Source organism: Mixophyes fleayi, chromosome 2 (assembly GCF_038048845.1).
Source record: "Mixophyes fleayi isolate aMixFle1 chromosome 2, aMixFle1.hap1, whole genome shotgun sequence".
Classification (NCBI taxonomy): Eukaryota; Metazoa; Chordata; class Amphibia; order Anura; family Limnodynastidae; genus Mixophyes; species Mixophyes fleayi.
Window position 1 is genome coordinate 367,130,662 of NC_134403.1, and position 16,941 is coordinate 367,147,602.

The 16,941-nt window shown below is 43.0% G+C and overlaps 1 protein-coding gene across 10 annotated transcripts in view; it reads left to right on the plus strand.

Moving 5' to 3' along the window:
- Positions 1 to 16,941, plus strand: part of POU2F1 (POU class 2 homeobox 1) — a 100,265-nt gene extending 83,324 nt beyond the window's left edge. For 6 of the 10 annotated variants that reach the window (XM_075197358.1, XM_075197356.1, XM_075197365.1 and 3 more), the window contains 11 exons: positions 4,599 to 4,778; positions 4,847 to 5,003; positions 5,448 to 5,542; positions 6,533 to 6,706; positions 7,795 to 7,936; positions 8,615 to 8,781; positions 9,658 to 9,837; positions 11,651 to 11,759; positions 12,997 to 13,342; positions 14,822 to 14,910; positions 15,983 to 16,941. In XM_075197358.1, the coding sequence (XP_075053459.1) occupies positions 4,599 to 4,778; positions 4,847 to 5,003; positions 5,448 to 5,542; positions 6,533 to 6,706; positions 7,795 to 7,936; positions 8,615 to 8,781; positions 9,658 to 9,837; positions 11,651 to 11,759; positions 12,997 to 13,342; positions 14,822 to 14,910; positions 15,983 to 16,275 (1,932 nt within the window). In that variant the 3' untranslated portion in view covers positions 16,276 to 16,941. Of the gene's footprint in view, positions 1 to 4,598; positions 4,779 to 4,846; positions 5,004 to 5,447; positions 5,543 to 6,532; positions 6,707 to 7,794; positions 7,949 to 8,614; positions 8,782 to 9,657; positions 9,838 to 11,650; positions 11,760 to 12,996; positions 13,343 to 14,821; positions 14,911 to 15,982 lie in introns of all 10 variants that reach the window. The other 4 variants (XM_075197357.1, XM_075197360.1, XM_075197361.1 and 1 more) reach the window with 4 other exon arrangements.

Genomic DNA, 16,941 nt, shown 5'->3' on the forward strand with positions numbered 1-16,941 from the left:
TAATTTTCTCTGAATCCCCTTTCAGATTGGTTGGGGCATCTGGAAAAACGCTTGTCCGGAGAAGCAAAGGTGAGCGCTACCATCAGTCCTGTGTCATGCCAACTGTAAAGCATCCTGAGACCATTCATGTGTGAGGTTGCTTCTCAGCCATGGGAGTGGGCTCACTCACAATTTTGCCTAAGAACACAGCCATGAATATGGACTGGTACCAAAACATCCTCTAAGAGCAACTTCTCCCAACAATCCAAGAACAGTTTGGTGATGAACAATGTCTTTTCCAGCATGATGGAGCACCTTGCCCTAAGGCAAAAGTGATAACTAAGTGGATCGGGGATCAAAACATCAAACTTTTGGGTCCATGGCCAGGAAACTCCCCAGACCTCAATCCCATTGAGAACTTGTGGTCAATCCTCAAGAGGCGGGTGGACAAACAAAAACCCACAAAATCTGACAAGCTCCGAGCATTGATTAGGCAAGAATGGGCGGCCATTAGTCAGTATGTGGCCCAGAAGTTGATTGACAACATGACAGGGCAAATTGCAGAGGTGTTAAAAAAGAAGGGTCAACACTGCAAATATTGACTCCTTGCATAAACTTAATATAATTGTCAAAAAAAGCCTTTGACACGTATGAAATGCTTGTAATTTTACTTCAATTATACCATAGAAACCTCTGACAAAAAGGTCTAAAAGCACTGAAGCAGCAAACTTTGTGACAACCAATACTTGTGTCCTTCTCAAAACTTTTGGCCATGACTGTAGAATGGACCTCTCGGAAGTAGTTCCTTCTTTCTCTTGGACAGCTGGTTCCACTTCCGAGTTATCCACTGACAAGTCACAGGCCATGTATAGGATCCCTTCAGAATTTGAAAGCTCTCCAAGGCTGGTTGCACAAATAATAGTTTATACAATTTATTTCTTATTAACCGTTATTTATATATAGCGCCTACTTATTACAAAGCACTTTACAGATAATATTTTTATTATCGTTTGTTTCAACACAGTGCTCCTCAGTGCCGTGTAGTGAGGAAAACGGGGACATACAAGGTAGACAAAATAAATGCAGACATGAAAACAAAGGGTACGGAGGGCCCTGCTCTTGAGAGAGCTTAAGCTATGTACACACTGCAGAGTTTTTGTCCAATAATCGGCTCAACCAGCCGACATACGAACGCTCGTTCGAAAGTAGGGTCAGTGTGTGCAGTGACACGATGGTCGAAAGTCTGCCCAAATGGACTATTGTCGCCTCATTTGGTTGTACCGTTCAATATTTTCGTTCCAATCTCCTTCCTATTGTGTAGTGTATATAAGTTCCCGACCGATCTACGACAATCCTCCGATACTTCCTCGACCTGGGGGGGGCGTGTGTATGTAAATTTGTGATGCCTGTCCCAGTCCAACGTGGTGCGGTATCCGCACATCACTGACTTTTGTTTTGTATAGATGTGTATTGCACCTGTCTGGTTGCAGGCCTTTATACTTGTGTAAAGCATATGTGTTACTACCCTTTGCATCTATGTTGGGAACCTATTCATATTCATATTTGGTAATAAACTACTATTTTATAGGAAAGAATGAAGAGACAGTGTTGCCTTCTCTTTTTATGCGGCTTTGGGTGTTAACTATAGTGAAAGCTCTGCACTTTTATGCTAATGTCTTTGGTATATCGTTACATGCCCCGCAAATTATGCTTATGTGTGTACGAAATTTAAAATTATTGCTCACAACAACATGGCTGTAAAAAGTCGCTAACGGGACGGCCGCTCTTCCCTTGTCATCTAAAACAAGGCTAGTGTGTATGCAGTCCATGGACCGGGCGATAGGACCGTCGATCAGATGTAAAATCAATCTGCATAAAAAGTTGGTGGAAAATTCTGTAGTGTGCACAGCTAAAACAAGATAAGCGAGTGTGGTTCATAGTGGAGACTCTGACTGTTGTGAGTGTGCACTGGTGGGGTAGTATAGGTGGGTGTAGGGTAGGTGGGGAGGGTGTTTTAGTTTAGGTTGTATAGGTGGGTGATGGGTAAGCTATATTAAGGAGGTGGTCTGACAGAGAGAATTGGACATGGTAGGGAATTCCATAAGTTGGGAGCAGCACGGGAGAAGTCTGTAGGAGCACACACACATACGCTATATAATATTTAATCGAGACGTTGTAGATTGCAAGACCCTACAATAAAAGTAATTGTCACTTATTATCTCTGTATGTTTCTTATGTACCTACATGCTTTACTGTACAGTGCTAGGGAGTCCACGGGGACTCTATAAATACAATGTAAACTAATAATACTAGGTAGATTAGTGTGTAATCCGACTTCCATTTCACAGCTGTTGAAAGTTTGTTTTACAGTTCTGTTCACTTTCGGTTGGAATAAAAGTCCTGTAATTGTGACTGCACATGTGATGGAACATTCCGCTCTGTATCGTCAGTGTAAAGGTTTTACTGGGCAGCAGTATGTCAGCAGAGCCATCGCCTCCACGCATGACTACAATGCCCAAGCATGCAGAGCGCTACTTTGAATTAATCAGGGTTTGCCTTCAGATCCAGAAAACAATTAACTTTGAAACTGGCAAGCGGTCAGTGGCTTGTGCCACCTCATCACCAGTAGGACAATGTCTGGTTCTGTCAGCAGATTAGGATGCCGGTAGCCTGAATGGTATCACTTCCTGACACGCCAGATCTTCATTTATTGCTAATACTGAACCTCATCCGGGGCTGGACACGTTCCATACAAGTTGTATTTGAATTGTTCATTAAATTATACCCATATCTGCGATTAGTCCTGATGAGTACTTATCAAGGTAGAAGTGGAGGGTTTGGGGTAACTGCAGAATGTGACTTCAGTGCAAAATTCCTTGTGATTTGTACCCAGTTTGTGTAATGGATACGAGGGGCGCCTTTTCAGTTATTGATTTGAGGCGGCAGAATATTTTGTGAGACCTCTAGTTGTCATTCACATCACACACTATTATATATTAACCGCTGATGAGGACTTTAATAAAAACATCACAAGTTGTCTTAATAAAAGTTTATCTATAAATTGAAGCGCATATTTCTGCTGACAAGTCATTTTTCCAAATGTGGCAATGATACAGATCTGTGAAGTTGTAGACTTAAAGGGGGGGTGGGGGGGGGGGGGGGTATTACGATCCCCTAAATCCTTAGATGCCCGGTCTCCCTCCTACAGGCGGCCACTTTCAGTGGAACTTTTTACAACTATTTTTATGTGGTTGCCGCATTGTTTGTTTATATTCATGTCCAGCAGTTGTCTGTCTGTATGTAACGTATAGATATGTTTGTTCTGTATTGTCTGAACATACCTTTATAAGGATGTGACCGTGGAGCGCTTGTTATGCTTAGAGCCCAGATTCGGAGGGGGGAGAGGCATTTTTCTAGCTCCCTCTCCCCTAGGTGTCCTTTGTATCAATAAACCACTTTATACGCTTTGTTTTTAAAGGTTTGAGATTTTTCACAATGTGGATATAAATTCTATTGCATCCTATAATTGTCTGGTATTAGATTTGAATTACTGTTGTATCATTGCTAGAACCCTGCTTTGTTGTGTTTTTTCACTTGTGGCTTGTGTTATATGTACCCAGCGCTTCCTCTGTATTGTTACTCTGAGCTGCGCTCTTCAGGATGCTCTGAGACTAACACAGGGGGTGTAGCGATCGCTCAGCCTTTCTAATTACCCAAGACCCTAAATGACAGTGTTCTATTGGTTTGGGACCCCCCCCCCCCCCCCCCCAAGCGTCAGAGTGACATTTTTCTGCGACCCCCAAAAGGAGGTGGTTCTCAATAGAGTATAATGATCTATAAAACAGTCATGAAATCTCACCTTCCGCTCCTATGTCCATTAACCACCAACACAGATGACCTAAACATAAATGAACATTAATTTATTATACAATAATATTATACATATATAAGAACCATATGAAACGTGCTGTAGATACACATAAATGCATGCACGTGATTGAATAAATTGATATCCTGTCTGCTAATTGCCACAAATATAGCAGTGTAACTGGCCTTATTGGAAAACATTAGTAAAAACCTGTATGAATTTTATTCATAGATGATAAATTGTCTCTTAGAACGATTGTCCCTGTGACACAGAATGTCACAAAACTACTGACAGAAAGGCACGTATAATGGTGTTAATCAGCTGATAAAAATAACCACACTTGTTTAAATCTGCATAATTCTAGAACAGCCAGAATGTAAATAAGTTACACCATAAGCCAGAACGGCTTATGGGGCAAGTTATTGTGTGTTAAAAACTATATATAGACATGTTCTAAACAAGGTTTTCTGTGTATATTTCACCCAGAATGTTACGTTTGTCTGTTGGAACCTTCAGTCCTTCACCTGTACTGATAACCTTGGACACAGCGTTGTTAATTACACTTCAGATTGAGCCAGTATGTGCAGCAGTCGTAACTGTTGGGGAACTACAAGTCCCAGAGGGTGTCTAGTTATGCTGGGACTAGTAGTTCCTCAGCTACAGAGAAGGATTGTCACAGCCAGTTACATTGTATATTTATCCCAGACTCCAGGATTGGTGCAATGACGAACGTCTCTCTCTCTCTCCGCAGCTGACACTGACGCCAGCCCAGCAGCAGCTGCTTCTTCAGCAGGCGCAGGCCCAGTTACTAGCCGCCGCAGTCCAGCACTCCGCCAGCCAGCAGCATAGCGCCGCTGGCGCCACCATTTCCGCCTCTGCTGCTACTCCAATGACACAGATACCCCTCTCTCAGCCAATACAGATTGCACAGGTGAGCATGCAATTGAAGCGCCTCCTGCCAGATCGTCCAAAGTTATTGGCTGCTTAATTAAAAAACAGGCCGGGGGGTATGTGCCTTTCTCGTTCCAGGACCTGCAGCAGCTGCAGCAACTTCAGCAGCAGAATCTTAACCTACAGCAATTTGTGTTGGTGCATCCGACGACCAACCTCCCGCCAGCGCAATTCATCATCTCACAGACGCCGCAGGGGCAGCAGGGTAGGCTGTAAAGATTAAGTTGTCCCTGCGTCAATACTGATTACACATGTCCCTATTTTCATGATCCCTGTATTATACATACTTTGTAGTCAGGTCCAAGCGGCTATCGTTCCTGTTAACTTTTCTCTATTACTCCTGGAAACGCTTGCGTTTTGTGCCTTTTTGTATGTACCGCCAAGGACATTTATGAAAGCAAATTACTGTGTAAAAAAAAAAATGGTGTTGCCCATAGCAACCAACTAGATTGACTACTTTATAATATAGTTTAGAAACTACAGCAAACGTCTATAGTAACGCCACAGAATTGTGTGTAGGTGAACAATGCTTTATTTGAGCGGTTTACCTCCTAATAGCAGTATCGGTACCATTGTGATTCTTATCCTTTGTCGTTACGATTGAGGAACAGCACCGTCCTTTACTCACTCTCTTTTCTCTCTCCTCCAGGACTCCTGCAGGCACAGAATCTCTTAACACAGCTACCTCAGCAAAGCCAAGCTAGCCTCCTACAGTCTCAACCAAGCATCACCCTCGCCTCACAGGTCAGCACAATGTCCCAGAATCCTCCCTGATATTACCGTCATTTACTGTTGTAGAACTCAACGGCCACTGAGTCTATAATGTGGCGAGAGCCAGATTGGTACCATGATGAAACCTCATGCAGGAAGTTTGCTGCTCGTAGTATAAGTACATCCCCCCCCATGTAGCGAGCACAAGCATCAGATATCTGTAGAGAATATCCTCTTTCGCGTGAGCTTTGCACAATCACAATGTTCCTTTCTAAACAATATAGTCACTGTAGTATTCTAAATCTCAATAAAACCGTTACATGTAAGTTAGAATTATGTGGGGCATATTCCGATCCGCGGTAACGCGCGTTACCCCGAAAAATGCGCAGTACTGCCGGTAATACGGTACCGCAATAACGCAGATTTTCGTACGCAGCCCTGTGGGCTGCGAATGAAAATCCGCGTTATTGTGGTACCGCGGATTAGGTTCGCGGCTATTCAGGCGCGATCCCGCGGATCGGGATCGGAATTGAATATGCCCCTGTGTATCATGTGGAGACATCATCTGTCTGATACATTGTCACACATATTTTCATAGTCTTTTGAACTTAAAGTGCAGCTGTCACCGTGACTTGACCTGTTTTGAATGATATACTAGACTACCTGTATGTCGTGCAAAGCATTGGGCTCGGACAGGATATTTTTTCTAATTTATTAGCAGCCCCCCTCCCCTCTACAGACGCCCCCCTCTAAACCAGCGGCATTGCAAGTGAGAGAGGGGAGAGGCAGGTACAACAGGCTTTCTGATAGTGTGTAAAGAGAGCAGCTAGCTGTACGAGATATCGAGATTAATGAAAGGTAATTACCATACGTAGAGGGATTGAACCGTCGTACGATGCATTGAATCGTGTATTGTAATTGGCTACAGAGGTCAATCTTCTTTAAATTGTTTTCTCAGCAATAGTCTATTATCAGTTAATTACTTGAGAGACACAGAGGTGATTTCGTATTGTCATCTTGCAGCCAGCAACCCCCACCCGCACAATAGCTGCGACCCCCGTACAACATCTTCCACAGAGCCAGACGACACCAAAGCGAATCGACACTCCGAGTCTGGAGGAGCCCAGCGACCTGGAGGAGCTGGAACAGTTTGCGAAGACATTTAAACAAAGACGCATCAAACTCGGATTTACTCAGGTGAGCGCGAGGTGCTGGAGGGAGGGTGAGGAGCCTGTCTCTTCCCGGCGGGGCGTCCATTTGTCAATCTGATCTTTCAGCCCCCCCGTCTGGGAGGATGTCACATAATGAAACGGCAGCTTCTGCCTCGCACTATATTTTAAAAGCCCCAGTATTTTTCTCAGCAGGCGCTCTGCTCTTACTGACGCTTGGTGCTGGTTGCCTTGCATGCTTACAGCTCTCAAATGTAGCATTTCAGCCTTAAAGGTTAATACACCTAAAAGCAACTCTAGAGTGTGTAACCTTTAAAATCCTAATTACACATCCTAAGTGTGTCAAGCAACTTAACTGCGTTGTATTAAATGTCTGCAGCGATTCATCACATCGGACCCGTTTGCATACAAATGAGTTACTTCCAAGCAGCTTAACTTCATGCAGGATGTTTGGGATCATTTTTATTTCCTTTGCAGACGTTAAATCTTGATCGTTTGTTGATTGCTTGGCACCACCAAGTGGCTGAAACGTTTTACATACGGCTTAAAGATCAAATGAATCAGAGAGAGAGAGCGCCATGTTGTAGAATTTCACTTCCTCCACAGTTTCTCTAGCTACAAAGTTAACCTTTTTATTTTTTACGTGATGGTTTATCAAAAGACATTTTCAGCAAATTGAGAGTAGAACATGATCAACCTCGTTTTTATGGGGATGTGACATAAAAACAACATGGCTACCCATATGTTTGTAGAAATAGATTGTGACTGGTCAAAGAATTGAGGCGTTTCTCTGAATGTATGAATCGCACAAAGGCCATCTGTGGCAGTCTGGCTGCTGTGGGACTACAAGTCTCAGCATGCCTGGCCAGATATGTTACCTTTCTCTTAATTGCAGCATAGATGGATATGTCAGACTTTGTTTTAAAGGACAAAAATTGTGTTCACAGAGAACTTTCTGAGAGTGTGAAGGTAGCTTTATCCTCTAGTTTATATATTTCCATAAATGATGTAGAATGTGTGTATGTTTGTGTGTATGTATATATATATATATATACATGTTTAACTATTCTCTAGAGAGAAAGTCCTGAAATATGAATGTGCTGTTTTCACTCCTAGGGTGATGTGGGGCTTGCTATGGGCAAACTCTATGGAAATGACTTTAGCCAAACTACTATATCCCGCTTCGAAGCCTTGAACCTCAGCTTTAAAAACATGTGCAAATTAAAGCCCCTCTTGGAAAAGTGGCTGAATGATGCAGGTGAGTATGCGGGTGAGTCTCAGGCCGCAGTCTGTATAACACAGGGGCTGATGGACTGGCTGTCCACCGTAGTAACTGGATGGCTTACAAGAGATACATCAAAACAATGATTTGTTTTGTATTTTTATTTACCCCAAAGTTAAAGCAACATAAAATGCAAATCAATCCAAATTATAGTGTAACAATGATTTTTGGGACGCACCGAGGTTTGTTTTAAAAACAAAAAAACAACAAACCTGTTTCAAATCTTAAAATTGTTAAGTATAGTTAAAGATAATTGGCTTAATGTAAAAGTAGTTTTGAGGCCAGTAAGATGTTTGTCATCAGTATAATCATAATTGTACTAAAGAACACTCTTTTCTTCATTTAAGTTTTGTAGTCTTTTTGTCTTCTAATCTTTTAGGGTTTTTGGTGCAGGTTTTAAGAGGGTTCTTAAAGTAATGTTTGCCTGTGATTTGACGTTCGTGTCTTTAAAGATAAAATTAATGTTCGTTTTCAAGTTTAGTTGTACGTTTGTTACTAATTAAACCCAAACTGCTTGGTGGTAACTTCTGAAATGATGCATTACACAGAAATAGGTGGAGTTCTATTTAATCAGCTTAAAGGTTATCAATCAGTAACATAAATAAAGCTTTACATTGTCTGTCGCTCTGTGAATTAGCCTAATGAGTTACGTAGATCTCTCCTTCATCAACCCAGAGAACATCACGTCAGACTCCGCCCTCTCCAGCCCAAATGTCATGAACTCCCCAGGTCACGGGATTGAGGGGCTGAACCGCAGGAGGAAAAAACGCACCAGCATAGAGACCAACATACGCGTGGCCTTAGAGAAGAGTTTCCTGGAGGTCAGTGTCATACACAGTCATATGTACACTTTGGGACAAAGTGCCAATTTAGGGGGGGAAGAGCACTGGAGGACTGTCTTCCTAGACTCTGTGCAGGAGGTGTGGCGTGAAAGAATCACCTGATTGGATGGCCTGCCTTCTGTCCAATCATAAGCTGTGCTTGTTTCCTTATTCCATACCTTGTGTATCTGAATATTCAACCCTCAGCAGTGCTCACCACCTTCTTCTCTGCTGTTTGTCAAATGGTATAGTCCGGCGGTGGTGATTGGATATAGATAATAGCAATGGTCACGTAGGGGTCGAGGGCGCCATGGAAGTTTGTCGGGTGTGGGGTGCAACGCCGATAGAGAGGGAAATTGTCCAAATGATGACGGCCCCTTTTTATTCAGTTCAGCTATGAGATCGCATTCTTGCTACATAACATTGTGCAACTGGAGAAATTATCTATAGTCACATACACAGAGAATAGTCACCGGCATCTACCATTTGTAAACAACCCCTAGGAAACCCCTCTCTATCCCTTGTGCCAATCTCTTACCTCTACATACAATCTATCATTATTTACCCTCAGTCAGTGTTACAATACTGATTTGTAAACGTATCTTGACCACTTAGTGCCTGTAATTAGCGATCTTCCCTTAAAGTATGCCCAATGCCAGCACACATCAAAGCCAATGAGTGGACAGAACCATTTTTCGGTATAGTACAATAAATGCAAAGTCTGAAACACACGACAAGATGGGCGTCTTAATTGGGTTTTGTGCAAGTGGCGTTTAATTGGCTTGTGTATTGTACAAGAAAACCCCTTTTGATTTCACGAGGTCCAGCCTGAACTGTTATCTCCTCTTCTTTCTGACCATCTACTTCCCAACACAGAACCAAAAGCCTACCTCGGAGGAGATCACCATGATTGCTGATCAGTTGCATATGGAGAAGGAGGTGATCCGTGTTTGGTTCTGCAACCGGCGCCAGAAGGAAAAAAGGATAAACCCCCCCAGCAGCGGCATATCTAACAGTTCTCCCATTAAAGCAATGTTCACAAACCAAACTCCTCTGGTAAGGCTTCTGGAAGACGACCTAGTAACCGCTCGGCTGATGAGCCAGACTGTAGCACAAGGATTTTCTTACAATTTCCACCCTTGTATACCCTTTATATCAGGAATGGCCAGCCTGTGGGCTCTCGAGGTGTTGTGGAACTACAAGTCCCAGCATGCCCTGGCAGTTATCGGCTGGCGAAGCAGAGAGAGAGTCGCAGGTTGGCCAGGCCTGATCTATATCGTCTTCACTTCATAAAATCATTTTTATTTATTGTTAATTATTGTAGATAATTCCTCTTGAGATTTTATTTTATTTTTGGTCCGTTATCCAAGAGAGCAAAGAGTGAAATCAGTTGGTTAATTTTTCTCCACTGGTTTAAAAACTGTGCCAGCAGTGAAAGTGTTAAAGTATACTGTGTAATAAAGTCCCCTGTCCCCATCGTTCTACCAGGTGGTAGTAACATGCGGCCCTCTCTACCTCTCATCTTGTTCCAGCTTTATATGATCTAACCGGATCAGTAGAAGGGAGCAATAAATACTTATGAATGATTTATCTGGTATATACGTGCTGTAAATACCTGCAGGTTTAGTTGGGGTAATTGGCCGGCAGACGGCAGGTGGTCTCTGACAATGAGTAACTGCAGGTGATGTCTCACCTGGCTGCACACACTGTAATACAGCAAATACCGTAGCGCAGGTTTCCTGTCCTCTAACTGTGGCCATAAACGCTGCCTCTTCCTGCAACACAAAGAGAGGTCCCTTCTGTGTGGGAGCGTGGGTTGTATATTAATGAATGTCTGCAAACACACTAAGAATCTGGTACAGTTAGAAACTGTGAATTGTTTGACGTAGTAAAATTAGATCCGTGTGATAATTTTCTTCCTGGCTTAATATACAGAAGATTTGTACTGTAAAGTGTTGCTGGTTATAGCGGTGTCCTAAAATCTGTGTTTTCTCCCCTTCGTCGTGTAAGTGGATGAGCCTACATCTGTTTCGCTCTGATTGTAGCCTGAGGACCGCTTAAAGACTCACTCACCGCATTTTTATTTTCCCTGTGATTTTATAAATATCAAGAGAGGAATATAATGAGGCTTCTTGCAGAGTTTAGCTGGCCTACGGAGTCATTGTCAAATAGCCCCATTACCTCCTCCTAAGTCCCTCCTGTCAGTCCATGTGTGACTATCGTATAATATATTGGTTTAGAAGCATGGCTGGCAGTGGATGTGATGTAACTGGGTCTGTGCTGGGATGTGAGAGCCGAGGACGGTTATTTGTCTGTCCTGGGAATCATGGGAGGCAGCGGTGCTCAGGCCCTAATATTCCTCACAGTCTGTGCACAGGGGATATCATAAGACACACATACATTGTGCAAACTACAAGGGAAGGTATCTGCTCTAAGAGGAAATAACTGAAGCTACGAGTGCGCTTATAATCACCTACTTCACATACCTGGAAGGTGGAGGTTTTGCAATATATTCAATAAAGCAAAGAATGTTTTCCGATAGAAGCAACTTCGCCACCTCCTCCGTGTTCTATAATAGTGTTGTATCCAATATATATATTCATATGTGTGAATGCTACACGGGGGAGACTGTGCTCATTGTGTAAATTTAGTATGACACAGCCGCTACTATCAAAAGGACCTGGAAAAATGGTTTTAAAAAGCAGCATCTGCCCCTCTAATGATGCCTGTATTAAATGCAAACCCGGTAACCAAAAGCAAAGTAGAGCAGTGTGCTGTGGGGCCCCTACGGACATACAGACCTCTGATCTCACCACCGTGATGTTACATTTCAGTATATATACTACAAACCTGCCGTGTCTGCTTCCAGGTGGCCTCTACACCGAGCCTTGTGACGAGCAGCGCAGCCACCACGTTATCCGTAAACCCAGTGCTCCCTCTAACCAGTGCTGCCACTGTGACCAGCTACCCAATCCAAGGTGAGCGCTCACTCACGTCATTCATCTGTTACACTCTGCACAATGCACTCTTCTAAACCATAACTGCCTCAAAATGTGTTTTATTATATTTGTTTTACTAAATCGAATTTACTGATTATTGTGGGTTGCACAACTTAATATCTAAAATAAAAGAAAAACATACTGAAAAATGGAGGCTGCAAATCCTTCTGTCTCTTGTGTGTATTGTTGGGATAATGAACCTTCTACAACAGACCTGGCCAAGCTGCGCGGCTCTCCAGATGTTGTGAAACTACAAGCCCCAGCATGCTTTGCCTGTAGATAGCCAGCTGATAGCTGGCAGGGCATGGAGGGATTTGTAGTTTCTAAATACCTGGAGAGCCATAACTTGGCCAGGTCTGTTCTTGGATATTACAGTACTTTGTGTGACATCTTTATCATAGGAGCGATAGCTCATGGTCTCGGTTTATCAGGAGCACAGTTCTTACAGTGGTATCTGCCCTTTTATTCTGTTTTGTGGGGTTTTTTAATGACTTACACTTATATTACATGAAGAAACTCACTAAATCTTTCTTACAATATTCTAGCATTTACTAAAGCAAATATAAATCTGAATCAATATTTGTTTTCTTTTAAATATGTGGATTTGGCCTAAATAGGCTAATCTAAAGCTGGGTCCTTCTTTTTCTAATAAACCTACACATTTGTCCCAGGGTGGGAAATAAGAAGAGCTCCGCCCAATATGCTAATCACCCGCTGCGCAGTGCTGCGTCTCTCCACATCTGGCCCCAGCTTCGTGCCAGCAGAGTGGTTGACGTACTAGTCCAGTGTTGGCTAACTTCTGACACTCCAGGTGTTTGTGAAACTACAAGTCCCAGCATGCTTTGCCAATATATAGCAGCTTATTGCTGGAAGGGTATGCTGGGACTTGTAGTTTCACAACACCTGGAGTGTCACAGGTTAGCCAGCACTGTGCTAGTCGCTACTTGGGCTGATTAGCAAGAGGCGCACTCTCCTGGCCTAGAGCTACTTCCTTTGTTATTTTACGAATAGTTACGCTGCATTATTGATAAACATCGTCTAAGGAATGAATTGGAAATGTGTTATTGGATCAGAAATGAGCCACGGGTTGTGAGTGGGGGCTCCCAGGATCATTCACAGAGGTCTGTGTTCTGGTCCAACCATCATTGATTAAATCAGTATTTCATCTGAAGGATAACTACCGCCAATGTAAAGTTGTGTAATGTTTTTCTTAAAGTCACAACAGGAACTCACACGGCCAACACTGCAACTGTGATATCTACCGCTCCCCCAGTGTGCTCGGTCCTGACATCCCCGTCTCTGAGCCCCTCCCCGTCGGCCTCTGCAGGAGTTTCAGAAGCATCCAGCGCAGGCGAAACCGGTACAACGCACACCACCTCCACTCCCATCACCTCCCCGCTGAGTGCTGGCCAAGTCATGGTGACGGCGTCCGGAATCCACAGCGCGGCTGCCACAGCGCTACAAGGAGCGGCGCAGCTGTCCTCCAATGCAAGCCTAGCTGCCATGGCTGCCGCAGCCGGACTCAACCCTGGGCTGATGGCCCCCTCGCAGTTTGCCGCTGGGTAAGGGGTCACACTAAGTAAGACCACACAGTTCAACTAATATGTCTAAAATTGTGCTGCAACCTTATTGCACTAACAAAAGGTGTAATTATTTACTTAGACTTAAATTATAATAAACAGTTTGAAGCTAGAAACTGCATGAAGGTGTCTATTATTTATAAAACGCTTGTCAAGCATTTTCTTAATAGTTGTATTGTGTAGCTCAGGCCTGGCCAGCCTGTGGCGCTCCAAGTGTTGCGAAGCTACAAATCCCAGCATGCCTTGCTATCGACTAGCTATCTGCTGGCAAAGCATGCTGGGGCTTGTAGTTTCACAACACCTGGAGAGACGCAAGTTGGCCAGGCCTGTTATAGGGTGCAAAAATCATTCACTGGGAATAGAAACGGCATCTTAGTTTAGCTCTGGAAAATTTTACTGTCAAAATAATGACCAATATGTTTATATAATATATGTATTTCACATAGTGGTTTATGCCACTGTCTCTTACATCACGTCAAGTGCAGATTCACCACGCAGTAATGAGCTGTATATGTTGCTTCCATACACCATGTGTCAGTATATTGTGCTTTCTACTCTGCTACAGGGTTATTGAGAGGGGGGGGGGGGGGGGGGGGATTATTATTTATTTATTATTTATATTTTACATATAGTGGAAAATTTTCGCAAATCTGACAGACCCTCTTTTAAAATAAAAGCAAACAAATCCTGCCATTCTTGAGTATTACGTATGCTTGTACCGCTCACAGACATTAATAAAGTTTCCATACCTTGACAGGACTTGTTTCACTGCCGTCATTGTTCACTGGTTCTACTACAATCGGCTACTTGCAGCGTCCTACAATGGGGATGACTGACAGGCAGTCTGCGGTGTGTAGAAAAACATCTTTCCTCCGCGATCACTACTTCCGATAATCTCCTTACATTTATATTTGAGGGATATTAGTAGATCTTTTATATAAAAGGCAACTTGTTTTAGGGAGGTTAGTGGTCCTTTAACATTAATATACAAGAGATTTGTTTTGATGTCGCCAACAAAAATGACATTACTACATATTAGGTTTCTCTTTAGTTTTATTTAATTCACAGTTTCATGTCTGAGAATTTCACCCTGTGGGCGATCATGACCTGTATGAGAATGTTACATTTATGTTTGTGAATGTTCCACGACCACATATAATACTGGATCATATTTATATGTGTCTTGTAAGACAAGGTACTCTCTGATTTGCTTGTGACGTGGTACCACAGCTACTTCAGAAGCCTGTTCTGGTTCCCACTATACCCCATGTATCCAGATAGAGATCCTGGACCTTCGCCCGGGGTCTTGTCCGCTCTGACCTTAGGATGACGGGATAAGGGTGGTGGTCTGCTCGCTGTCATACACATCACATGTGCAATAACACGTGACGACCTGCCTGTGTATGATTGTGTTAGTACCGTGTGTAAATGTTGTGTGTCTTGTCTCGCTTCTGTCCACAGAGGTGCCTTATTCAGTCTCAACCCCGGGACCCTGGGCAGCGCGCTTAGCCCCGCTCTGATGAGTAACAGCACGCTGGCAACAATACAAGGTCAGTCCGTCACCCTCCTTACATTGCTGATATATATCAAGGCACATGACACAAATAGGATTCAGGCCATACATGATATACTTATTAATGACAGCAATACGATATTAATTTTACGTGTTAACATACAGGAAGATGTTGTGTTCTTCTGGGGCTGTGTAAGGGTATATCGATATTGTGCACTTTAGTTTTTAGTCTAGATACAGTTTGACTCTATTGTTTCCAAGTCTTGTGAGGCATCAAATGATGTAGGAGTCATATTCCACAGCTAAAAACATGCTGAGACTACACTAAACTCTCCTGTGTTTGTGCAATGCTTATGGGAATTAATTAGTGAATATTTACTGTGTCCTCTTACTTTTCACTCCTTTAGTTTGGAAAGGCAGCAATAAATCTTCACAAATTTTGGTTTCTAAATAACATGCACCCTAATAATTAAAATAATCCAATTAGTTTTAGTTAAGGTTCATTTAGAGATGCATTTGACACAGCAATCTTCAGTGTGATAGTCTTACATCACTACCCTGTCCTGCTGGGGACCCTGCTCCTTCCACTATATAACTCTGTCTGTGGCTTCCTGCTGCCTCCATTCCCCTCCTCACATCATGTCACTGCCCCTGTCACATGCAGCCCTGTCCTCACTAACACATCACTCATCTCCTGATATACTCTGTGCTGCTAAGGACCCTGCTCCTTCCACTATATAACTCTGTCTGTGGCTTCCTGCTGCCTCCATTCCCCTCCTCACATCATGTCACTGTCCCTGTCACATGCAGCCCTGTCCTCACTAACACATCACTCATCTCCTGATATACTCTGTGCTGCTAAGGACCCTGCTCCTTCCACTATATAAATACATGATTATTGGCAGGCCTAAAGGCATCTTATCTACAATGAAGTTGATAGTCGAATTAGCATTACTGTTAAGAGGAAAATGTTTTGTTTTGTAGGGTTTTTTCTTTTTTTAATTTCTTAACACGTTTTTTAGGATGCTTTTTCTTAATCTACTGTAATTTAAGCTCTTTTTTTTTTTTTTTTTTTTTTTTTTTTATATATTTCCCCCCGATTTCACTAGCTCTGGCATCGAGTGGATCTCTTCCAATAACGTCACTAGATGCTACCGGAAACTTGGTGTTCGCCAACGCTGGGGGGACTCCTAACATTGTGACTGCTCCCTTATTCCTCAATCCTCAAAACCTGTCTCTGTTCACCAGCAGCCCAATCAGCTTGGTCTCTGCCGCCTCCGCGGGGGGGACCCCCATCACAAGCCTTCACTCCTCCGTCGACTCCATCCAAAACTCTCTTTTTACAGTGGCCTCTGCCAGCGGACCAGCTTCCACCACCACTTCAGGCTCCAAGGCACAGTGAGCCCGGGCCACGAGATCACCTCCGCTTTCTTGTAGCGGTCAATTAAGCGAGCGGGAAAAGCCCGTGTGATCTGCTCCCCTCCAGCACGGGAGAGCTCCGAACGAAATAAAACGGGAGGGAGAAAGCGGGGGGAGGGAAACACGACAAGAACGGATGGACATTTTGCCTAATTTTATAATAAACATTTCTCTTTTCAGGATAAACACTGATCAGAAAACTTTCTAACCAAAAATGTAGAAAAAAAAAAAGGAGAAAAATCCAAAAAAAAAATAATTTAGAAATGATGGAAAAAAAAAATCACAAAAGTGATAGGACTACTTATCATTTCCAGCAGTCACATGGACAGCTAAGGTTGGTTGTTTAAACAAAAATAATCTGATATTGGAAGGGGAATTTGGTTTAGTCTAAATATACTTTTTATTATTATTTTTTGTAATTATCATTTTGTATAGGTCTGTTGTACAGACCTTTTTGTCATGCAAGGTGTTTATAGTCATATCAATATGTTGGGGTTCCTTTCTTAACTGGTACAATTTAGGCAGGCCTGTATTACTGGTGTTTGTTTTTTCCCATCTTCTTGTTATTTTGTTTCCTCCCCATCTTGCAAACGAATTTCCTGGCAGACCCGACAGATTTCGCCAGCTTTTCCTGGGCTCCGGCGGCTTT